This window comes from Apaloderma vittatum, unplaced genomic scaffold (genome assembly GCF_000703405.1).
Source record: "Apaloderma vittatum isolate BGI_N311 unplaced genomic scaffold, ASM70340v1 scaffold12277, whole genome shotgun sequence".
In the NCBI taxonomy this organism is placed as follows: Eukaryota; Metazoa; Chordata; class Aves; order Trogoniformes; family Trogonidae; genus Apaloderma; species Apaloderma vittatum.
Window position 1 is genome coordinate 47325 of NW_009727882.1, and position 26387 is coordinate 73711.

The 26387-nt window shown below is 37.8% G+C and overlaps 1 protein-coding gene across 1 annotated transcript; it reads right to left on the minus strand.

Annotated features, from left to right (window-relative positions):
• Nucleotides 1–5714: 5714 nt before the first annotated feature.
• KIAA0430 (KIAA0430 ortholog) lies at nt 5715–25522 on the minus strand. Its single transcript, XM_009873863.1, has 26 exons — nt 25330–25522; nt 23371–24039; nt 21830–22004; nt 21308–21534; nt 20245–20362; nt 19334–19506; nt 18116–18550; nt 17460–17626; nt 17212–17373; nt 16321–16510; nt 15439–15617; nt 14434–14514; nt 13869–14105; nt 12992–13111; nt 12465–12640; nt 12054–12274; nt 11178–11320; nt 10805–10938; nt 10103–10305; nt 9372–9599; nt 8371–8601; nt 8051–8263; nt 7218–7278; nt 6982–7119; nt 6658–6828; nt 5715–6238 (listed from the first exon to the last, which is right to left on the minus strand). The coding sequence occupies exons 1-26, from the start codon at nt 25474–25476 to the stop codon at nt 6006–6008; spliced, it is 5232 nt and encodes a 1743-aa protein (XP_009872165.1). The 5' UTR covers nt 25477–25522; the 3' UTR covers nt 5715–6005.
• Between the last annotated feature and the right edge of the window lie 865 nt (nt 25523–26387).

The window sequence follows — 26387 nt, forward strand, 5'->3', positions numbered from 1 at the left end:
AGTTTCTCTCCTTCCCCATCTCCCAGAATCAAATAATTCAGCTCAATGGAAAGCTTTAAACCTAACCCTGAAGCCAACTGAGGAACCCCAAGTCAAAAATCAGCAGTTCACAGGAGAGAGATGGCATCATCCAAACACAGTCTGCCTCATTGTACCCTAGTGACACGTTATCAACAGCTTCTTAACCAGGACACAGTTAACAGGAGTTAACAAGTACTTTCCTAAGTACACTGCCCTCCACCTTCCAGAAAGAAGAGTATCTAAACCTCAGTATATTAAGTTGCATTTGACTGCAGGCTGAAATGTGGGGCTGCAAGAGGTAACTAGGGCATGCGTTCATTTTTGTGACTGGTGACTGTAAGTTCATGTGTGATTCAGCTTTTGTCACACTTTGTCTTCCTATGCTGGCATAAAGGCATGTTTTCATTTGCAACTACGCAGATGGTTAAAGAGAACAGTTTTCCCCAATATTCTGTTCAGCTTGAGCTCAAATCGTGACACTTAAAACTCAAAACATTTACAGGAGACTGAAATCAATTACCTTAAATGATGAGCTTATTCTACACAAGATGTGTAGAATACACATATTCTACCCACATCCTTATCCATACTCAGTGCCCTTGAAACAATTAAAAACTTTACTGGCATTTCAGAGGCAGCTCTTACGAAGTAGGAGTTTGACTACTGGCTCCAAAACAGAAGAGATCTCATACTTCTTTTACAGTTAAAACTGAATAAAAATTCAACCTGAGAAGGAACAGAGAACGTGCAAATTAGACTCACTAGTAAATATCACAGAAAATGTTTCCTGTTTATGAAGGAGAATATTCTTATTAGAGAGGAATTTGAAGGAATTTAATTCAGATTTTTTTCAATAAACATGTTTCTCAGAGTAGAATGATAACCACAAACTCATTAGACAACAAACCCAGAGAATATGTATTCTGCAGTATGGAGTCTTTTAAGATGTGCAAATAAACCAAGTTGCTCCTACCTACAACAATGGAAAATTTCTTGGTGCTCCAACATAAATAGTAATGTCAAAATCTGAAAATCAAGTGCCAGCATGTCACGAAACTGTTGAGTTTCAAGAGCAGGCTCAGGAAAAATCAATTTTTTTTTGTTTTGACCTTGAAGAAAGGGCAGCTTCCTTTCCTATTCCCGACCTATCATATATTCCCCAGCAGCTCAAAGTCCAAGCCGCTCTAAAAAAAGTCACATGTTACTTGGGAGAACAGCCCCACTCTCCACCAGCATAAATGTGCCATTGCTACCAAGGTACATCTTGTTCCATATAATCTCAACAATCCTGTGAAGAGCCAGCCAAGCAGGCTGCGTTGGAACAGGATCATATAATAAAAACATTACTATAAGGTCCAAAACTTGCTCCTCCCTCCATGTGAATACACCACCTGACATGGGATCTTGAGAACACCTCAGTATCTAGGCCTAGATCCAAACAGCCTAGGCAACAACTTAGTAGCATTTCACTCAGATTTAAGCTTTTACAGCAGTATTAGTTCCTTAATTAGATGCAGTTTTCTGTGAGGTTCAACTAACTGTGATAAGACACCAAGAGATGTTTAAACTGACACCTAAAAAAAGTAGGACTCACCAGCTGCAGAAATCAGTGGATTATAATAGGTTGGATTTTGATAAGGATTAGACTTTCAGACCTTCATCATTCTTTAGCTGGATTCACTCCAGCAGGTAATACAGCTAAAACAGAGAACTTCCAATTTAGGATTTCAAGGTTACAAAAATAGAGAATTCATGCATCACAAAGAGCTACAAACTATAAAAGCAATACATTTAACTATTTCCGTCTTCACATAAAAACCATCAGAAATTCCATGGACTGGAAGTATGTGTTTGGTTTTCCTAACAGACAAATCCTAAGGGGTCCACCAAACAGGCCCTTAAAGGCAACTACTGTCAAGGTCAAGCTTTGAATGAGAAATCACTTAAAGCCAAGGTTTTCAACCTCTAGCTTCGAGAGCCACAAAAGAGATGGACTATTTGAATTGCAAAAAGGTTATCTGCAAAGGCACTTAACACATTTCAAATGTCAGAGGCAAGGAATTTAGTGACAAGATTAAAAGGAAGGGTTACTCCCACAGTCTAATAAGCAGGCTTCCCTGCTAACACTGCAGTTGCCCACACTCTGTGATTGGCTTTCTACGCCAAGCCAAGCCAGGCCATGTTTCTTCCTCCAAGCAGTCAGTTTTTCTCTCCATAACCAAAATCTTGAGATTGTCTGGAGTACAGAAAGTGACCTGTCCTTTGTGGCCAAAACCAAAGCCCTCAGCCTATTCTACAGGAAGGCTGCTTGCTTTCTTACTCTTTGACACCCAGAAGCTATTCTGTTGAGAAACTTCAGAGGTTTAAGAAGCAGCCTTAAGTTCCCTGTTCCCTTGGGAAGCTTTATTCCACACTACACGTGAAATATCAACCAAGCCAGTCACTTCCTTAACACCCTTCTCCGGCATTATGCCCAAGTCTCTTGCTGTTGTGCCTTTCTGTTTTAATTGTAGCTACTAGGAGTTAAATCAGAGTTCATCATTCAATTACACTCTGTCCGGTTACACTATGGCAGACAAAATAAGCCACATTAATTTTAGGAAAATAAATTGTTTCCATTGTGACTTTTAAAAATCTTTTTACTAATTTAAACAGATAGTTTAACATAGAACAAGAATGACGGGAGTGGGAATGTTTGCAGCCTAACAAAAAAATAATTGAAAATCCCTCACCTTTTGAAAGTCATCACATACTAGGGGGTACAAGGGACTTGACTCATGCATACTGAAAACATTCACAACTACAGAGAGAATGAAGTTACAGAATTACAGTTTGTAGTGTTGCTTAAGATTTTATAGGAAGTTTTTATGAATTGTTGTCCTTCTTTTAAAGAGTGATATTTATTACATTAGTTATGGAGAGTTTCCTGCTAAGTAAGTTCTTTAGGTAGTTACTTTAAAATTGCTTACTGAACAAGCACGGGCTCTGCAAGATCAGGTGAGCACTTACCTGCAGCAGGCCTGACATTTACTGTTCCACTTAACAGTTCCCCTAAGTGAGAATATGTAAGGAGACCACAAAAGACAAAGCCAAGAGCAGCTCATCCAGCTCTTTACTTTTGTCCATGCAGCTGTGAGATGACAGAACAGTCCCATTTAGTTGCAGATTATTTTTTTAAATTATTATGTTAGAACCTGAAGTAAAGTTAAAAGCATTCTAGCAAAGCTGCAAAGTAACTTGCTTACCAGACTTGTGGTTCCCAGATAATTTTATTCAATTACTTTCTTCAGCAAGCTGGAAAACAAGGCTATTATAATTCAAAAGTGACTTGTTAACTTTATTGCACAGTAACACTCTGTATGACAGTATTCACATCAATTTTAACATTCCAAAGTGAGACTAAAACTTAGGAGGAACATCTTACTTTCACCTATTGTATTTACATGCCTTTGTCCACTTTTCTCTTTAGGCTGATAAAGAACAGATTCCTTCTAAAATAAACACTAAACATTATGCTATATGAAGAGCAGTAAGAGATAATGAGTGTATCTGCTCACAGCTGAATTGCAAAAACTGGGAAAACCCTCGTTCTCCAGAATAGCAAGTTATGGATTTAAGGTGTTTCTTCTGTTTTCACTAAATCCCGGATTTTAGCTCTCTGCTCTGTCTGGATAATTAACCTTCATGTGACACAGCAAGTTCACAATTCTAGGACAAGTCTTTTTCAGGTCTTCAGACAAGGACAAGAGTTATGCTTGCTTGAAAATTTTATTGACACAACTGTTTGGTCCCAACACACAAAACAGCACTTGAGCCACAAAAGAAAGTGTCCAAACAAAGTAGACAGCTAAGAAAAGAATTTTTTTTTCTCCCTCCTATTCCAAGAAAAAGATAGTGCATAAATTGAGGGCTTCAGTGACTTTTTTTTTTTAAACAGACATGAATTTGAAGTAGTACATTTAATTGTTAAATTAAAGAATTTCATGGTTGTAATGCTTTTAAATCGGTAAGTCACATAATTCATGTAACCCTTTGGATAGAAAAATATATTGCAATTCAATTAGCTATTTTGTTACACTATGAACACAACTTGTCAAAAGTATTATTCTATTACTTTCAAACAGCAATTTCATCAGAATCACACGTGAATCCAGAAAATATATGCTGACCTCCGTAAATGGTATAAACACCACACTCACTTTGTCAAATATTTTCATCTGAAGCAAAAAAAATGGCTTTCTTTAGTACTCCAGATGACTTGTAGCTGCATCTCATGAAAATACAATTTCAGGTTACTCTTTTCTCCAATGCATGGCCTTCTGAAACAAAGATCTAGACTGATCAGTGTTAACCTTATCGAATTTAAAGTGAAAGCAGATGTTCTTGCATTTAACTCACTAAAAGCATTCCACGAAAGCTTACTTCTAAACTTCTTTTTCTATAGCAGTATGTCTGTAGAGTTTTACTTAGGCACTCAAAACGCTGTGCCATAATGCTCAGAAAAACTTCCAGGTGTTTCTCTGCATTCACAATGGCTATAAGTTCACTACTGGTAATACTTGCCTAAGTTTAAAAGATTTTATAACAAAATCTGACTAGTAAAATTCTGCCTATAGCCATTATTCAGTGGCATTTCCTGTTGCTGGCTGAGAATTAGAGCCTACACTCCAGCTCTTGCATATTGCAATAGAATCCACCTAAAAATATTCAGCTGGCCAGTGGAAAACATCTAGTATAGGTTCTTTCAACACTACAAGCAATTTATTTGCTGCCTGGCAAATACAACCCATTGTAAATGCCATAAGTTACCCAGAATGGGTATAAAGTCTCATACACTGGACATTTCTGCTAACTAGAGTTAAGGTCATCCACTGACTTAACCTCTCTTCCAAAACCAGCCCTTTCAAAAGCCAACACAAGATACCACGTATTGGAAAAAAAGAAAAAGGAAAAAAAAGCTTTCAACACTAGGAGTAAGTTTTAGAATAAAACCAGACATAGGTAAAAGACAACATATCAAAGACTAAGCTTCCCATTACTGAACATGCTTAAAAATAGAAAACAAGGTTAAGCAGAACAACCTTAGCATTTCCACATGTAGTTAGAACTTTCCTTACAGGTGGAAATTGCATCAATACCTTCCATTACAAAGCATTTCAGTAAGACCAGGTCCATTATCTGTAATTTATGCATTAAATGCATATTTCAGAAATATCAGAATCTTCCTAACTTCATTTCTCTAGACACAATAAAATGTGTGTGTCTGTATCTTAAACTCATGACACCAAGACGGTCTTTTCCTTAACCAAATCCATGCCAGACTGGAACTAAATATAAAAGGGAAGCTTAAAGCATCAATGTCATAGAAAGCTCCTAAATGGAATAAAGCTACAGAAAAAATTTAAAACAAGTTTTACAGAAAATCCACATTATCTTCTACAGACATTTTTACACAAAAGAATTTCTAATGCAGTTACAAGTCATCTGAAAAGTCAGAGAATAAATTCCTCCTCTGGAGTACAATCAGCTCCCTCGCTCTTGTCATTTCAGGTCAGCGATTTAAAATTTCTCGAGAGGCTTTTGAAAGACAGATCATGCATTTTATTAATACTGTCTGAAACAATACCAGTAAGCAACATCCTATAGAATACAATATACTACATGTATGATTACACCACCAACAAGGCTTAAACAAAATAAAATCTGTTCTGTTTTAGTCGAATTAATATTTTGCTTTTACTGAACACACTTATGAAAAAACTGTAAAATTTAAGAATAATTTAACGAATGCCAGATTTTTTTTCAAAACAATAGAAAATATCTGCTCTGTTAACAGCTGTGTTCAGTGTAAAAGGAACAAAATCTTCACAGAATACATTAAATACAAATTAATTCTTCTAGGTCTTTCATTAAAATGCATCAGGGCTAACAAATAGCTTTACTTTGTGCAGAGTCCATGTATACTTGTCGTTCACACTAAAGAGTTAAAGCTTGGTTACAGGTGCAAGTGAAAAGTTTGCTGCCAATTTCACCTTGTTTTTGTGTTGCTTTTTGGCTGGGCTGTCCATTGCTTCCTTGTTGAGTTGGGTTTCAGAGGACTGACAGGGAGGCACTGAAGCATTCTCTGAGGTATTAGATACCACAGAACCAGAGGTCAATTTTTCTTGTGGTGTGGTAACAATTCTTTGTTTTTCTTCTTCTGTTAAAATCATTATCTCTAAACAAAACAATAAAACAAGAACAAACCCAATGATGTTTGCTTCTGGCTCTGTATCATGAACTATTTAGAAGTTTTCATTTAATTCTTGCACATTAAGTCTCTGGGTGCTCAGAAAAGCACTATGAAATTACTGTGAAAAAGTTGCTACAGGTTGGCAAAATACAATTCTAGTGGTGGATAAGGTCCCTATAAAATTCCCCCTGGAAAATCAAAGTAGGGTACTTCTCACAGTTAGTTCACAAGAGTTTCTGATGGATGCCACCTGAATTTCCAACACGCCCCCTTGTGCAAGACATGTAAAGTTCCATTTCAATATGAATGTGTACATAATCAACCCTTTGTTTGATGCTTTACTTTGCCAACTGTATGAGCTATCATCCAACAGTAACACAACACGAAGGCAAGCAAACTCTTACCGGAGAGAGGTGCAGGGCGTTCCTCAAACTGAATGAGATCTGCAGACTCAAGGACCACTGGATCAGGTCTCAGCTGTGGTGATGGCAGGCAGGAAGGAACTGGCTCACACAAGAGGTCAACGGGAGATGTATTTGTGAGGCAAAGAAGTTCTTGCTCAGTTTGATTAGAAACTACAAAAATAAAAGAACAACAGTTTTCAAGCCATAAAACATTTCTACAGAACTTCAGATTGACAAACTCACACAACCTCCCCCATGCTGCTTTGATTACTCTGCTTATTTTCCCTAAGATAATAAATGTTATTTATATAAATTTTGCATTACCATTGTTAGGTGTTCCTAGACTTAGTTCCATTGATGAAGTGAATCCTGGAGTCTCCATATGTCCATTATTGTCAGCGAGTTGATTTCCATGATCATCCACATGATCAGCAGGGGGAAAACTAGGTGAGCTAAAACGAGCTACAAAAAAGGCAAGTTCATGTCATTCATTTACTCAAGTTACCTCTCAGAAAGAGAAAAAGGAAACTAAGACACAGCTCAAAATTGAAATGGCTTACTTTTCATGTCATTCTTTAGTACCACAATTCTTTTATGGCCATGTCCTTTAATCCAGACCACCTATAGAGGGAAAAGAAAATAAAATTAAACAATACATACTAAGCTCAAAGCCTAAAGCAGCTTACTCGCTACCTTTCATCTAGCCCTGCACTAACATAATTTCTGAAGATTAACTAAATGTTAATTTGTATACACTACCCAAGTGAAAGCCTTGTCTCAAAATAACTGATACCAAGAAGGAAACTATAGGGCTATAAAGTGTACTAACTATATATTAAACAAAACTGTATACTTAAACATGGAGTTGCAAAGTTCCATTTCATCACTCCTCAGAAAGATTAATTTATTTAAAGGAAAGCTTACAGCCATAAACTGGGTCACAATATTATCCTAGAGCACTTAAGATATGACAAGATGCCACAGCAAAACTCCACTATGTGGCAATTCTAATGAGGTCTCAGAACCCTTCACTCCTAAAATCAATAATCCACCCTGATCAAAGTGAAGCTTCAGTACTGTACAGTCATTCATTGAAGACAGAAATCAATTATCTCCCTTGATAAAGATGCCAAGGATGTCTGTGGCCTCACCAAGAACATTTCTTAAGCAAAATTTGACCAAAAATACATTAAAAAAAAAAGTATTTTATTTTCCTTATTACACAGTCCAGATTTTTCTGAAGCTACTAAAAATCCAACTGGTATAATCCTCCTTGGAGAAGGTAATTATATTATTCCGGTAATGCACACACATTAACAAAACTGCAGCTGTGTAACTACTTCAATTCATGCAGAAACCTCAATGTAGCTGTGCAAAACAGAATTCTCCCCACCTGTGGAATTGCTCCCAAGAGTTCTTCTAGATTGCTGCATCCATACACCTTAGGTTGCAGCACTTCTCCTGTGTATTTGCTATATGCTACTGAGAACTCATGAAGAAATATCTGCTGATAATGGTAAGTGTGAAGTAAGGACCTGACATTCTTTGCAAACACAAACAGATTTGTGAGCTTCACATATTCTTCTGCTGCACCATTGGTAAAAACCTATCAGAAAAACAAAAAAGGAATTACAGTGCATGCTTCCCTATCCTCTAGTCACAGTGTCTTTTCAAGGTTTGAAACACACCGGAAAGGCAAAAGCGCGTACATACCTCAACCAAGTAAGGCAAACTTTTCAGGAGTTCAGATAAGGTCATAAACCCATATTCACATGGATTAAGCGAAGTACTATGGGTTGTTTCATAATGCTGTTTAAGCTGTTCAACAGAGAGAAAGGATGCTCCATCCCAGGACATCAACAAGACCAGCAATTGGGCAGTTAAACTCCGCAGAGATTTTCTATTTATCAGCTGAACTTGCTTGCCAGACTCTGTCTCAACAACCTAGAAAAATTCATTGGAAGTGAAGTTAGGGTCAGGGAACAGATTAATTTTAAGTTAAGTTGTGGGGCTAGGGTTTGTTTGATCACAGTTGTATTTGACATTACAGACCAGCATCTGATACTCACCTAGCCAAAAGCACACAGGATAAAGCAGCTTATTACATGGAAAAAATTTACTTTAAACACACAAAAGCTGTGTAGCAGTTTCTATCCACATAGTAGATAGGATTTTATCCTTTGTTCCAAGCCAGCTGGACTCGACTAAGCTCCAGCCTGAACACCAGCTGCTAAATTAACAGAATTGGAGGAAGTAAACCAGCAGGCTCGTGTTCGTATAGATGCAACTTTTCTTTCCCACTTCAAGACTTAAGACCATCTACATATTTATATTCAGAATCAAAGCCTCAAAACATAGATCAAAAAAAAGCTAGCAATGTAAAACATCAGGAGATAGATAACTATTACAGTTATCAAGAAGTGATTGCTTTTAAACAGGTAAAAGTCAGGTGGGAAAAACTCTTTGTTCTTAAAGTAAGTACTGTATTACAGCCTTTTCCTTAGTATTTGCTAAACAAACATGAGTTTTCCCAGAGATATCAAAAGGTTACAGAACAACATCATAGGAATATGGAAGCTATGTTTGAAATGCCCCTCCTGCCTCTCAATTTAATGAAATAGTTTCTAGAGTACAATATTAAGCACATAGAGAGGAAATTCCTTAACACAACATCGCATACCTTTCAGAGACAAACTTAAAAGAGAAAATGTTACCTTCACAACATGGCAAAGTTTTTGCATTAAAGCTGGAACTGAGCTAACATCATAGTCATGAAGACGCAGCGTGTATCCAAATGTTTTACTGTACTCGGTCAGTAAATCAGTCATCATAAGGCAGTTGTCTTTCTGAGATCGCAGCAGCTTAACAAACTGGGCAGCAACTGCTTTGATTTGTTCCACCTCTGTGAGTGTCAGAATTTTCTCCTCCCCACATTCCAATACCTACAAAACAGAAATCACACTTTTGTTACAAAGTGCTTCACCTAGTCTGGATGAAAAAAAAAAAATAAAATGTAATCTGCAACTGAAACTCAGCGCTCGCAATCGTTTGCCAGGTAGCGGGGCTCAGCTACCCCAGCAGATACCTATATAGCAAAACTATGTAATTTCTAAAATACAACAAAACAGGCATTTAAATAGTTATTAGCCTTTTCCAGAGCAAGTTTCACAGAACTTTAATAAAACTGAGCTCTGAATTTGATGCACTGAATTCTATAAATGTAATCCAATTTAGAAAACTTTAATTTCTTAATGAACTTAGCCTGAATATGCTTGGTACATTTAAGCAAAATCACTACACCAAAGACTTTTTAAATGCCATTGTTTAATGTTACAGGTGTAACGTTTATAACTCACACCAAAGTTAATGAGAAACATGACCCCTGCTGAAACTGTTATACAGGCCTCAAAAATGCTTTAGTACATATTTGTGTTTTGGAACTTACTTGTAAGACTTCTGGTATGGCTTCAAAGAGTTCAAGCAGCTTTGTAAAACCATAGTAAGCAAGTTTGCACTGACGACCAAAGTGGTGGTGATAAGAAGGAATAAATTTATTGAAGGGCATTCGAAAATGGGGCTGATGGCGCAGTAAGTCTACCACCTCTTTAGAAAACTGTTTGGTTCTTTCAATTTCTTCTTGCGTTCGTTCTAAAATCAAAAAAACAAAGCAAGCGTTACGTACCAACACACTTAAAATCCAACAGAATATAAGAAAATACAGTGACTGATTTTCAGCCTAATGACATCACACCAAGTGACTATTTCGTTCTACTACTGAAGACCTTTACGAAGCTTACATGTTTGAAGTCTAAAATAATCAGGTGATTGGCACTTAAGAAGATATTACATAGCTAAACATGGTAGTGTTTTTGCTGCATGGAAACAACCTCTAATCATTCCACTTAAAGTTTAACTACATGCAGAAATAGTAACATTATTTTATGTTTTGCCACCTGCTTTCCTGTCTGTTCCATTGTAAGTGTTCCTAGAATGACAAACTCTTTATTTGCTAGAGGTTCATAACTTAGTTCTGAAGGCAGAAACATTGTTATCAAAACATTCAAGTCATTCCCAGATGCATTAGTTCACATAGTTTTAAAATAGCAACGAACAATTTACTTGGCAACAGTAAAACACATGGACATACCTCTTTTGGGAATACAAATTACCATTTCATTGTCTTGCTGTGACAGACAAATGGTTGTATCTGGAATTTCTGATATAATATCAGCCAGTTCACACACTCCATACTCAGTAACATCCCAGTCCTTAGAGAAACACCTGAAAGTTTTATAAAATTGTATACTTTAAATATTAATGCATACTGTGTAGACAAAAAAACCATGCAAGTGGAGAGAATCAACCTCAGATCCTCTAAAAAACACATGATCTTCATACTAGCAGTAACAGCAGTTTTGCACCAAGATTTGAAGTGCCGACTTCTCCTGCACTAGATTTTCAAACTACTGCTGACAGACACGCCCTGCACAGTTGTTCTTGTTTCAGTGAAGATAACTCACCAGTGATAAGCCTGCAAGAATTCCCTCACGATAACTTGCTTACTGGCCTGGGATTTGAGAAGCTTCAATAAGTCTTGAGTAAAGCGCTTCACTTGAGCTCTGTGTGTTAGAGTTAAAAAGCGTTTGGAACCCATACCAAGAATCTGAAAGAAAATTTTATTTGATCACATATCTAGAATCCTTAGTGAAATCTTTTACAGTATATTTAGAAGCCAGTTCTAGTATAAGTAGCTAGAAAAAATGATATAATAGACAGTGTCTGGAAAAGCAGCCTCATGAAACCTATACACATTCTGTACTAAGGCACATATAAAGAAATTAAGAAATGCTTCCTCTGTGAGCTGAGTGCTACTGCACATCTGTTGCACATTTGTATCCGTTATTTTAAAGTTCAACAACCAACTGGTGGTCAAAGCAGTAAGCTATTGTGACCATAGCAGTTCTGTTCTGTAACATAATGCCACATGACTTATTTCACACAGAAATCCTTCAAGTCACAGGCTATATATACACATCAGTCTCTTACAAGCGCTCAGCATTTGCTGTTCATACAATAAACAGCACAATTAAAATTTTTATCCGAGCGCTAGCCACAGGCTAAAACCAGCTTCAAACTTTATTCCAAAGACTTAGATTAAATAAGGAGTTCGTTTCCCCAGAAATTGTTTTGGAAGGGTGGGGACAACAAAAACAAGCAGAGGAGAAACAACATCTCAAAACAAGACAACAATTACCCCTCAAGGTTCACAGTTAACCACATCTTTCATTAAGGACTGCATAGATAACTGCATAGCATCTGTTATACAGTACCAAGCAGCAATTCAGATAAATTAAGACACAATTCCCCCAGTTAAAAGAAACAATGCCATAACTCACTTGCAGCACATGAGGCACTGCTTCCAGCAGCTCCATTAACTTGGAATACCCGTAGTCAGACACGCGGCACTGTTTTGCAAAGTGATGATGGTACGTTGGGATGAATTTACTGACAGGTATGACGCAGGATGGTTGGCTTTTAAGTAGATCTATCACCTCTCTACTGAACTGAATAAGTTGTGGATTACCTACAGGGCTCTTAGAACGGAGAAGCCAAGGATCTACAAGGGAAAAAAAAAAAAGTCACTCGATTTTTTTTCTCCTGTGCTCCCGCCTGTATAATAAACAACAATGAAAATACAACCTAAAAGTTTCTCTTCTTATAAAGTTTAATGATTATGTTTACTTAATGCCACTCTTAATTTTTTAGCAAAAAAATTCAGAGAAAAGATTTTCAATAGAAATATTTACCTGTAGTAGGAGGTGGTGGTTTGTTATGTATCCATTTAATAACTTTAATACCATTTTGAGCAGTGGCAATGTTAACTCCGGGAACACAGGTAATCAGATGTTCTAAAGGAACACCGCCCTGGCCTTCTGGCACCATTTCAAGATCATTGAACTCTGACATATAACAATCAGGAAAACTTTGAGTGGAAAAAAGAAAAAGAGCTTCTATTACCCACTAAAATATCACTATAACAAAGGTCATAAAAATATTATTTTGAGTCACTTCCTGAGCAAGAGGCTTCAAGAGCTTACTAACATGAGTCTTCATAAAATGCATGTTTTAAATAAGCGTATCTTTTTTGCTCAACAAGAATTCAACAAGTAATAATTTCATAAGGTACTTGTCTTCTATAAAAGATACCATCTTACGTAAGAATCAGAGTTTTTAAATGACAGGTAGTTTCAGAGCATTAGAACAGCCATCAAGAAAGTTTTAAAGATTTAACCTATCAGCCCTTACACTAAAAGCCTAGATTAAAACACTTTACCTTAGTAAAGGCACAGTACCCTCATGCGTCTGTAGAAGACTGTGAACTTGGGGAGCAAATGTCTTCAGAGACAAAATCACAAAAGGAATTCTATAAGAATCTGGATCAAACTCATGCTCCCTGTAACAACAGAAGGCTGAAGTTTATATGCTCATTCTATACAGAGTTTTAGCATAGTATGCTTGAGCTCCTATACAAACCCATTGCAAATGTTACGCTATACACATATGATAGTGCTACCAGCTGACAGTACCGCTATGTACAGTCAGAAACAAATTCCATCTTTTCTTTGCAGAAATTAATACAGCTACAGCCAGTTTTGAGAAGACAAGCAACGCTGAGAAATTAAATTTTAGCAGCACACACTAGGCAGATAACAGCGAACACCTAATAACTGCTCTAGTAGCACAACCTGGCTGCTATTGAATAAAACAAAAAGTTTAATATATGGCTTCATGAAATCTTCAACCTGGTATGAATCACTTACTAAATGCAGCTGCAGGGCAAAAAAAAAAAGAATTATTATTTCCAGCCATAATCAGGTAATAAAATTTAGTCTAACAGGAATCTCCGGTATCTAAAATCTTCCTTTAGAGCCAGAGGAAGGTAACGTACTTTTTTTGGCGTCTGCTTAAGTATTCAATCTTGGCAGCTGTGCCAGAACACTCTCATCTTACTTGAACAGACTGGTCCATAAGAACTGCCTAGAAAATTCACTGCACCATCTATTTTCTGCCTGACTTACTCTTGTAAACATAGGAACAGTGACTGGAGTATGCTATATGAACACACATACCCCATCTTTAACACATCTTTAAGTGGTAAATGCTATTCAAATATTTTGTAAGATTTTTATAGTATTTTATACACAGCTTACATAAAGTCTTTATTCAGGCAATGCTGCTTACAAACAGGCTCGTGATATTCCAACTCTTCGAATATTATAGGACTACAGTTTGCTGATGAACCATCATGTGACTGTGAGGATCCCAACGGGCTCTGCCGGGCTTGGCTGCTGGGCAAAAGGCACACCAGCCGCCCACTGCCTTGGTCACGGATTGCCACGGTATCTGTTAGTTTATATAAGTCTGATACAACTAACTTACGCCCAAATCTGAAAGAAAAAAAAATTACGTAAATACACATTACAAATGCAGTTAGAGAATCCAGTAATCTGCATTCTTTTGCTTAAGAAACAAGAGTATGCTTGCTAGCATTCTCTGCCAGATGTTAAGACAACTAACCTATTCATCCCAATACAGAAAAATTAAGATCCTGGAAGTATTATCCCCCTAAGAGAGGCCAGTACTACAATCATTGCCTCTGGGTAGCTATGTTGCAACAAAACACACATAATTTCCTATCCTGTTGCTCTCTATAACCCACTGTAAACAATTTCTTTTTTAGAAGCACTAAAGAAAAATCGACAACCGAGAACTTACTTTTTTTCATAGATTTCTGTGAATTTGAACACAGGCAGACAACAAGCAGGTGCATCCTGCAGAATGGACATTGCTTCTGAGCTATAAGAGAAGGTTTGTAACATTAGCACAAAATGAATCTGCTATCAGCCTCCAGCCCAAACTGGTGAAATTTTACAGATGCAGTTTATGAACTATAAATAACAGGAAAAGTTGCATTCCTTCCATCTCATCGCTACAGAGGTTGACACTTCAGGACAGTGCAAGCAGTAATATTTTTGCTACCTCATTCCGTAGTATCTCTGAAAGAGCTGCATCTTTCATAGGTGGTGATAAGATTTCAAACATCTATCAAATGCAATGTTGTAGCTGCAGCATTATAAAGTTACCAGCCTGGTCATTAAGACCTTTGAACAGGCATAAGCTAAAAAATGACAATGAAATAAAGCTGTAAGCTGTACAATGGCAAATAGTACATAACTGTAGAATACCCTACCCTCCAAGTTCTATTTTCACTGGAGCTTTCTGTGAAAAAGTAAAGAGCACTTTTTCCTAGTATTCTCTTTCAGCAAGGAAAAAACTGAAAAAGAAAATGCTCATAGTCTCACTAGTATCAGCGCTCAACTTCTATCATCTTCTATATAGCGAAGGGAGATCAAAGAAATGCCAACAGAATTTAAAATGTGTAGGCCATCCTCAAGGAGGAATTCATATGCACTTTTGGAGGAAAGAAGAAATTAACATGGCAAGTGCACAAACTAAGTTATTGAGCTATATCAGTATTACGAAAGAGTAGTGGTGAAACTATTAAACACGCATCTAGTCTCCTAAGACACAACATAAAATACAAACAATAGAAGAAAACCCACAAACTGAAAACCAGCCTAGTTGTATTTAACACATTCATCAGGTCACAAGATAGGTTTTACTTTATTTCCCTATCCTTCCTTTACTCTGCATTTTAAGTCATCTCTCAGCTACCAAATGCATGCTAGAACAATCAGAAGATGCCAAAGTGCTTATTACCTAAGAAGAGAAAGTGACTTGCTAGCAGCTCCCGTTGCTAATGAGACCTGGATCCTTTTACTGCCAATTTTGTATCTGTGAAGACTGTTGACAGCACTGATCGCTTCTTGCAGATTTTCCATCTGAACTGTAGCCTTCAATTGGTAGTCTGTGTGGGGACTGAGCTCTACATTTTTCACCTAAAAGCAAGAAACACCTCATATATTCATTACAAAATACTAACCCAAGGCAAGTCAACACAAGAGTAGCACAGCCTTGCTTTGGCCAAGAGCGAAATACAACATAAATGCGAACTGAGCGTGACAAGCCATGGCCAACAGGACAATGCAGACAAGAACCAATGAGCCTTGGCAAAGCAAACCACAATACTCCTTTAACACAAGCATCATCTTCCCACATAGAAGAATGTCATCTATAGATGAGACAGAAGTAGAACCTCTGCAGAAGTGACCTCCGCTTGCATAGTTGCTTTTTACTGATTCACACCCTCCATGTCTGGTTTTGATCACTTCAAACAAAATCTCAGTTTTTACTGTGATTTTTAAGCTGACATTAGGAATTCAGCTTTGTAGCATAAAAAGGCTAGGCAGCTAAAGCCTAAGTATCTTCCCTGGCTGCCTAATGAGCCATTCATTAAGAATTTTACACACAAAACTTCAGAATACCAGACCTATAAAGACCACATGCAAATTAAGAACCTTGTGCAAATGACAATTTGGTCTTTAAAAGGAAAACCACAATACATCCTTTTAAAAACATTTTGTTAAGTCATATTTGGACAGCTTTCCATTCCGACTCACTAAGCTCAACCACAAACATGGCCATAAACACACAAACAGCAAGTAGTTAAACAACATTTCATGACAGTATTTTAGCCTTTACCTTGCCATGTCTTGAGAAAATTTCTTGTAAATTTTGCTGCAACTCTTTTCTGGACAATCTGTAATCTATATTACCGATCTGAATGTCTGCACCATTTGCAAAAGGATCAGGGCAGTCTATACCACTGGTATGGTTTACTACATTAAAGGTCAGTGGAGATGATCTGTTTGAGAGGTTTGGAGACATACTCCTGGGTAAAATAAAAACCATTTATGAGCTAAGGTAGCGGTTGCACAGTTCTGCTATATACATCTCAAAATTACATCTGAAGAGAGACACAGGTCAGGTGCATGAATACAGCAATTTTAAGGTATTTTCCTAGTATGTATGTGCAAGCAAACTAAATTTCACCACAAGCAAAACATCAGAACTAGACAAATATTTCCTATGAGGAGAAAGAAAATCATTCATATTATGTTTCCAAGTCACCCAATTTAATAATATATCAACAGCAAGTCTTCTACACTTACTAACACATTAAAAAAGTCAAATCTCATTCACATGACATTAATAATCAGTGAAGGCTAGATACTTAAGTCTATGGTAATTTAATGGGCCTGGATTTAATTTCTACTGGGAATGTCAAAGGCACTGAATTAAGAGGAGCAAGATGTCTACAACACCTCCAAAGACTTTTCCAGATGCTTTGAAGACAAAGTTTACAGGAAACAACTGCCACACAAGTTTCTGAAAAAGTGTTCAATCCACCTTATATTTACACCCACTCACTGTTAGCTGTGACACAGCACTAGCAGTTTCCTTTTGCCTCCACACAAATCAGTGTATTAAAGTAACATGCTTAGCAGATACAACTTCTTCAGAAGCTGTTAATATTCAATGTCTGTAAGGCGAAATCTCACTTCACCTCCCAAACAAGACACAGGTACTTACCGAGATGACCAGCAACTCTGAGACATGATTAAAGGACTGAGTTGTCTCGAGGCTGTCAACTTACTGAAAGCAGAGGGATAGCTGACCTGAAATACAGTCTCATCTTTATCTTTTTTATCTACAGGAGAGCTGGTAACGCTCCTGGAAGCAGAGGTCTCTTTTCTGTTTACAAATAAAGAAAAAAGAAAACATGTTGTAGAATTCACATTTTAAAAAAGTTGATAACATTGATATCTTTTTAAACATACTTTTGACTACTTTTAGAGGATGATTCTCCTATTCCCATTTTCTTGGTTGCCAGAGACACTGGAATTGCTGCATTAGAGTTACTCTGAGAAGGAATTTGCTCTCTCAAATGTTCTTGCTGATTTTCAGTATTTCTACTCATGGTCTTTGATTCAAGACGGCACAGCTCCTATGTGAGACAGATGAAAAGTCAGCATAAAAGCACAGACAGCCCTTGACAGAGACTTTCCTTGTGATAGAAACATAGATCATTTTTAATAGCATGTTCATTGGCACTTCATAAGCAGGAATATTTGATTTTCTGCGACAGGAAATAGTCAACTGTCAATTAGTTGAAATATTTTTGCTACACCGTGCATCTACCCTAAGTTTTCCTTAAAACCAGTAATCTGGATCACTCCAGATGTTATACTCAACACCAATACAAATGCCAAAACTGGCCTAGGATTCAAGACTCAGTAAGTACCACCAATATTTGCAAACTGAGAAATCTAGAAGGTAGGAACTAACCCTCAAATTCATTGTCTGTTTTCCAAGCAGATCAATAGAGCTCCTATTCAGGAATATCATACCCGTTACAGTTATTCATTAAATAGTAACAGAAGCAATCCTCAGAACATCAGGAAAAGCAAGAATACTAAGCGAGGCAGAACAATACCTGTAAACTTTTCACGTTTGTGGGTTTGACTATAGATCCATGAATCTGGAATCCTCTCCCAGCAGAGCCTTTGGTACCACAAGACTGATCACTGGAGTCTTTGTTGAGGAGGCACAGCTTTGTGTTCTTGTTAATTTTTTTGGGGGACTTCACCTTTTCAGTTCCTGGAAAGCTGGAGCTTTTTGTTTCATTAAGTTCTTTGTTTTTGGGAGTAAAAGACACTACAATTCTGTTACCAAAAACATCTTCATTTTCCATTCGCTTCCGAGCCCGTTCAGCACTTTCTTGATTTAAAAAACGGAGAATCGCACTGCTTCCAGAAATGCTCAGCACCTTCCCTCCACAATTGTCTGACAAACGCCTGAGTCTATTACTGATGCTTTTGCTGTCTCTGTTTGTTGGCAGATTATAAACATACAATAGTGTATGGCATGCCTGTTTTAAGGGAATAAGATTTTAATTTATGTCAGAATATCCTTCCTGTTCAACACCAGTATTTTTAACACTGGTTCTGGTGACACATGCTCTCCCTCAGCTCCCTGCAATGCCTTCTTTTTGCAGCATTTCATTTGTTTGGAAAACTCTCATACCAAGGTAGATCCTCAAACTTCCATCTCCAACATAATTTAAAGTTAGAAGAGACTATAGAGTCTCCAATCAATGGATCAATACTTGCTCACTTCTCCAAATAAGAAAGTATCACTGTTTGCAACCCAAGAATTCTACTTATTATACAAACATATAGTTCAGGAAGTTATTTTCAAGAAAGAAATGACTGTGAATGCGGTGCAAAGACAACATAGCAGATGCAGAGGGAACAGTCAGAAAAACAAAAACCTCAGAAAACAGCAGACAGTCACTCAAAACTGTTAAGAAAGCATCACAGAACGATTGTAATGCACATGTAAGTTCTTACCCTAACTTCCTGCCAGGGAAAGAAAGGCATCAAAGATGTGTTACCTGATTAAAATATTTAGTGGTAGGAATGTGACCTTCCTATTTTACTGTGTTAGTTAATTACTTTTATAATTCCATTCTTTCAGTCTTAAAGCAGAAAGCATACATTCACATGGTAGTAACTGAAATACAATGGTCAAATACAGCAGACACGTCTCGCCATAAAACACACATAATTTCACCCTGCTCTCCCTCCTAAATCAGAGAAAAAAAAAGTTTACATTTTAAAATGTCTGTTGTGTAAAGAATTAAAATCCTTACTGGCATTTTCAGCGGTAACCTTGGTGGCAAGTCTGAAATAAATTCTTCAAAACAAATAAGCTCATGAGCATGATGTAAGAGTGCTTCTGAAGCCTGGTTTTTATGTACCAAAATTATCCGAAAACCATGTCGATGTCTCAGGTCACTGAGTTCCAACGCAAAGTTTACATCCGCTGGAGAGAACAAAAGAAGAATGATGAGGAAACACATGAAAAAGCTAAAAAAATTTTTTAAAATATTCAGATTAAAAAAGAAAAACCTGAAAGTCACTTGTCAAGTTGTATTTATCACTGAAATCTTCCAGTGAAAAAGCACCAACAGTTACAAGGTTTCTCAACAGACATAATTTAGATGAGCAGTCAGTCTCAGACAAGGGCTTTCTTTAACAGCATCTTCCAGCAATTTATCAGCAAAACATCTGACTGGTATTGTATACTTCTATAATAAACATTTGTTTAGTTTTAGGGAGAAACCCAAGGCAATATCGAGTAATTAAATAGTTGAGTGGCTTGCCTATCTAACTGTAGAGTATGCTGCTACAAGAACAAACAAACCCAAATCAAATATATTTTGCTCAAAGCACTTGGAAAGATTACTATAATGAAGACTCAGTGAGTTTTACTTCACTGACTTCCTGCTAACACTGCCTAACTTCAGGCAGCACTTAAACACATACCTGCTGGCATTCAGCAAGACATCAGATTTCAACGTGGATTTAACTAAGTCAAGCTCTCATCTTAGTGTCCCTACTTCTCTCTTGCTGCCACTGACTTTATTAATAATTCCTGAGCAGTTCAGTTAAAGCTGATTCCAACCACAAGCCTTGGAAAGCAGAACAGTGCCACATGCAGAGGCACTATAGAAGAGAGGACCTGGATTCTGCACTGCAGATGAGAACCACAAACACTTACTTGACACGAGAACCACAGTGGCAGGTGCAGTGTGTGTATCAGCAAATCTCCTAAGACTCTGTCTGAGTTTGTCATCAGCAGCATTCTTTGCTGTAGCATTGATGTGTGCAACTGTAACCTGTGGAGTACATAATACGTTCTACACAAAAGCCTTAATGTGAACTCGCTTGCTTTACTACTTTTTTAAAAAAATAACACAAATATGAGCTTTCACATGCGCCTTCTACACAGATAAATTAACGCATATATGCATGATATACAACATGTATGGATCTCACACTGTTCAAATGAGCAATGAAGTTCAACCCTAGTGCTCAGCAATAGCTTAGGGATAACTTCTGTTGTTCTGTGTTAAAGATAATTTACATGCCTTAAAAGCATTCCATAAATCCTTGTTTGAAGTATATAAGTGACAAACATAGCAAGTACTCACTATCAGTTAATTTTACCTCACATAAGCAGATAAGCTGTCTACCTGTTATTATATCTGAATTTCAGGGTGTTGGAAAGGAACTTCTGAGTTAGTTAAAAAGTTTAAAAAAAAAAGTATCAGGAAACAAAAGGTATTGATGGAAAAATAGAGTGCTGAAAGTGCCCCAATCGATACCACTAATTTACAAACATTCTCACTAATTACTAACAAAAGCCAAGAAGTTCATAATCATAGTTTAGTCACAGATTTGAAGGGTAACATGAGAAATGCCACCTCCACTTACTACTAGATGAAACCAAAATCCTCTGTGAACACAAAAACTAAAGCTAAAATAGTTATCTACATATACTGGGATACAGTTGCAGTTTTTAGAAGTATCACACCAGATAAGTTCAGCATTAAAGACTCACCTATAAACTAATTTTAAGCTAATGCACTAAAAAACAAACCAACCCAGAAACTAGCAAAGCTTTAGTGAACAGGTATCACTTATCACTATAAATACATAGTGAGTACACAAATTCTCAAGCAAGAATAAAAAGTAGATGCTTGCTTTGATACCTGGCAGTTGTTTACAGCGAGTACACAAATTCTCAAGCAAGAATACCAAGCAGATGCTTGCTTTGATACCTGGCAGTTGTTTAGCTCTTGGATAACTTCTTTATTTTCTTTACTGATGTCACACACACAGATGAATTCTGCCTCTCTGTGGCCTTTAAAAAACTTCTCACGAATTCTCTGTACAACTGCTATAGCTGAACGGCCAGTGGGAACTGAACAGTTTTCAATATCCCAGAAGACTCCAATGGGGGGCAAGTTTTCCAAAACTTGGCCTGTTACTGCAACTTCCGGAGACCCTGTACAGGTTTAACAACACAGCTCATTTTAATCCCCAAACATCAAAAATGTTAAACTTGCCATACTCTAAACTTTGCCCATGGGAAGATTTATGTTTTTAGAGAACAACATGCAAGTTCAGAACTTTTTTTCCTTATGAAATTTAAAAATACATCAATCAAACAGAAATTTAGTCACTGCTAAGTCTTTTGGGACTTGAAATTCCAGAAAACAGTGCAATTGAGAACTCTTCATACGCAACCGTATTTAAGGATGACATTGACTAAATTCAAGTTTTAAACAAATATGGTTTACCATATTTCTGCGGTGATTTGCCAAGGCTGCTCGCCAGTAGCACACTCTTCTCATTTCCTGTTCCTTTGGTTCCACAGCCATTACATATCGGGATAGGAACAGGTGCAGTCTGTGCACTTGGCGGAGGAATATTTGGCCAGATTTTAGCAGCATCAACTAGGCTGTTTCTGGTTGGCTGTTGGGACAATTTTTCAAGATAAATGTTCATTTACCATAATATCAACACATACTATTCCATGCTAGAAACACTCAGTTTCCCTTCTGCAACAAATGCAAGCTAAGATGCACTCTATAAAGTCAATTAACAACAGTATCACTGCATGAAGTAAGCTTCTACAGAATTATAGATCATTTAGGTTGGAAAAGACTCTTAACATCAGAGTCCAACTGTTAATCCAGCACTGCCAAACCCCTGGTGCAACTTGAGGTTATCTCCCCTTGTCCTACTGCTTGTTGCTTGGGAGACCCTCACCTCACTACAACTTCCTGAGGTCTCCCCTCAGCCTCTTTTTCTCCAGGCTAAACAATGCCAGTTCCCTCAGCTGCTCCTCACATGACTCACTCTTGAGACCCTGCACCAGCTTTGTTGCTCTTTGGTCACGCTCCAGCATCAAAATGTTTTTCCTCTATTTATCTTAGAGTCTTTCCTCACATACTTAGCTCCAGATTTCCAAATCTGAGGAAAGATTCTATTAAACTCTGCACATCAACACCTGCCATCTTTAATATGCATTCCAAAAAACCCAAACAAAACAACTCCACAAAACAAAAACCTAAATGAAAACAAAAAAACCCCCACAAACTAGCATACAAAATCAACAACTAAAAATAGAAGGTTGAACCACCTCCCTCATCCCCAAAATAGCCATCATAATATAAAATGTACTGAATTCACCATTTAGCTTACTGAAATGAAAACATATCAGTTTTACATAGGAAACTCAAACTTTGAAATTTAACTAACACCTTGGAAAGCTGAGCATATTATTTCACTTGAAATTCCTATTAAAATTCAATCACAGTTTTAATCATTTCTCAAGTGTACCAAACTGATATTGAAGTATAAATTACAAATTTGGCAAGATTGAACTAAGATCTGTCAAGCCCAATCATAACTAGAAAATCCTTACGGCATCAGACATTTCAGCTGACTTAAAAATGGATCTTTACTGATCAGCTGCCCAAGAGTACATTTTAACTGTTGCTAACTTTTTCTCAGAGTCACTACTATGGAATATTTTAACTGGAGCTGTCAAGAAGAGAAACTGCCTTTCAAACTCAGTCGAATTCTGCCTGAGTACATTACAGTTTCCTTGAAAGCCAGGCATTGTGATAGCCTGTTTTGTCTTCCTATCAAACTGAACGTTACCTCACAAACGAGATTTTCTCCGAAAGGGACCTCTGGTACATTTGGACTGCGCATCACCAATCAGGAGGACGCAAGCCGCAACCCATGGGAGCTGGCGTTTCGCTCAGGTAACATTCTTTCAACACAACCCCTGTACCATGCTCAACGAATGAGAAACGCGGCGTGTACAAACCTTGCTCAAGCAGTCACTGCAGTAGTGAGAGCCCTTTAAACAAACCGAAGGTGCCATGTTTAGGTGCAAAGGGTTGGCGCATACACGTGACGTTAGCTCCGACTGTGCAATATGCTCATCCAAGTGGCCTGCAGCCCCACTTGTGAACTCAGAACAAGGGAAATAGCCAGAAGATGTGCAGCTCTGAAGGGCTGGAAACTGATGCAGTTTGTGCACGTTACCATGACAGGACTGGAAATGGAGCTTTCCACAACAGGGCAGATGTTGACAGGAAGATACACTGTTTTCTACGCACATGCCAGGGAACTCGCTCGCAATGCCTGCCAAATTGCTTCTAGCCGGAGGGTTCTTCAGCGAAGATGCAGACTGGTAAGCAAATCCTGACCCTACTTGGCAAGTAATCGTCCCAGTGCTTTTTGAGTCTAATATCGTGCCAGAGTGAACCAAGTTACCACCACCACCACCACAATGCATTTGTGGAGTACAGGAAGAGTCAGAGCCATGAGCACAGCAGCTTACTTTCGGGCCAGGGGAAAGCTGTATTTGCTGTTGCTGAAGAGGATGAACATCAGGAAGCGGTACCGCTGGAAACAGTTTAGAGCCAGCATTATGAGGAGATGAAGGATCCTTCAACTCTACAGCAGCTTGCTTGTTCTCCATGTAATCCTTCTGGAAAATAAAAGCTCAGCTACATTCAGATGCATAAATAAATAAACCAATGATTGTACAGCATAAACATTGCATATCTTTAGACTGCAACAATTTTGATGACAGCAAAAATCTTGAAAAGCACTCTCCTTATGACTACTGTTACGTCAGTGTCTGAACATGCAAAATATTAAAAGAAACATGCCAGTTAGCTCTGCCTGCCTGAGGCATACTGGTATCAGTGAATTTGGGAAGCAACAAAACAAAAAAGTTATAAACTAAATAGCAACCAGTGTGTAAAACAGAAATTTGAAATGCAGAAAACTGTTAGCTAAGGCTGAGAGATCCTCTACAACTGTAAAGCTACAAAAGATTTATTTCTTGTAAGAGCAATCATAGATGGATGAGATGTAAAGTAAAAAAAAAAAACTCTACAGTTTGGAGATACGTAAGTTATCATCTTTTACTCCAAATAGAGACTTTAAAATTGCATTAAAGTTTTAGAAGTAATGTACTAGAAGACTAAGACTTAAAAAAGTTAAAAATTAAATTGAACAGGTAAACTAATAAGAGGACAGAGAAGATCTCACAACTCTGTAAACACTTCTTGCTTACTCTAAGACATCAAGATGTACAGACATAAGGCATAGATGGAAATACTTTTTTTTAAATGTCAGAAGTGAAAACCAAGGAACATAAGAAGCACCAGAACAGTCAAGACCAGCAGGCCTAACCTGCACACAGCTCTGCTGCAGAGCTTTAGGCCAGTACTTTGAACAACTTTTACTTTCTAAATTGAATTTAATGCATCTCCTTCTACATAGTAATGAGTTATTGATTACCTGAGTTCAAAACCATTCCTCTCTGCCTGATGCCACTTCTTAGGAACTGAAGATACATTCTATCAAAAATCTGTAACTGGTTTACAAGTTAAATTGCAGAAGTTAGGACTACTCCCTTCCTAGCCCCTGTCACATGAGAACAGCAACACAACAGGATACCCGCTTATCTACTTCCCCCACGTCTTACTGAAAGTCAGATGGAACAGGCACGAACGAGTGTTACTCAACAGCAGAAGCTTGCTTGCTCAAGTCAGCACTGGGCTGTACTACTCCTTCTACTCTTTAGCATCGTGCACTCATGAAGAACAGTATCCACAGTTGCTCTAACTATTCTATAATAATAATACTTCAGAAAATTCTAACTCTACCTCCAAACTAAATTGGTAAAAATCTGGAAGCATGAAGACTGCTTCCCTACTCTACTCCTCAGCAATAACTTCGAAGAGCTTTCAGCAAAGCAATGAATTACCGTTTTCGCACTGCACGGCAAAGACTTTTCAGCAGCAGAAAAGCAATTAGAAAGTTTCCAAAGCCATGGTTTAGCATCATTCTCTTGTCGCTGAAGCCATCCAAACGACCTATTGCAGAGGTTCTCTGTCCCGTTTCCTTCCATCATACAGCCAAACAAAAAGGTTCAACATTCTTTCATCCCCTCTTCCTTTCATCCTTCCCACCTGCTAAAGAGGAAAAAAAAAACCAACCATGCGTTAAATAAGTTTTAAGATAAGACAGAGAAAAACCATGGGGGTCTTATAAATTCCAGAACTGATAGATCATTGAGCCTGCATTATTTATATTAAGTTTAACTATGCATACAGGATATGGCCTTGACTATTCCTGTTTAGTATAGCTAAACTCAGTTGAAAGAATTACACTGCACATTCACTGTTTCCTCACTGGCCAACAACACTATATACTTGTATTAAGCACAGAGCATTTAGCATTTAAATGGAACCTTGAGTTATTAAAATTATTTACAAATACTTCTACTGATTCTGAAGCACCCCACTGCACACCACATCAATTTAGCTGTACAGAACCACAGAGTAGCAAAGCAGCTACTTAAAGACCCAACCACACTGTACCGGAACAGCTATGATTAGCAACTAAGTCTTCCTGCCTCCAACTATATACTGCATTCATTAGGCTACAGGCCTTCGTGTTTTTTGCATTACATTTGCCCCAGCGTTATTTTTAACCACAAAAGAAGTCTGACTTTTATTAAAACACAAATGTTTATTCACATGAACCCTAAGTACCCCAAAATCAGGCTGCATAAATATTATGATAATCAAGTTCTACAGCTCTAGAGCAGGCTACTTTTAAAAAGTCTGTTAACACCAACTCGTGTACAAATTAAAACGGTAACTGAAAAAAAATAAAAGCGGCGTTAACTACTACGTCCGCGCTTTGCCCTCTGCGGCTCGCAGCGCCCTGGATGCTTCCAGCTCGGCCTGGCCTACAGCCGAGAGGGGTGAGGGGGGGCGAGAGGCCCGGCACCTCCCCAAGCCCGCCAGACAGCCCCGG

Coding starts and splice junctions, on each gene's coding strand:
- KIAA0430 (XM_009873863.1), bottom strand. CDS start 25,476: ATGATGGAAGGAAACGGGACAGAGAACCTCTGCAATAGGTCGTTTGGA. Junction 11,321..12,053: donor CAGTGCCTCATGTGCTGCAA/GTGAGTTATGGC, acceptor ATTTTCTTTCAG/ATTCTTGGTATGGGTTCCAA. Junction 6,829..6,981: donor TCTAGGAACACCTAACAATG/GTAATGCAAAAT, acceptor TTATTTTTGTAG/TTTCTAATCAAACTGAGCAA.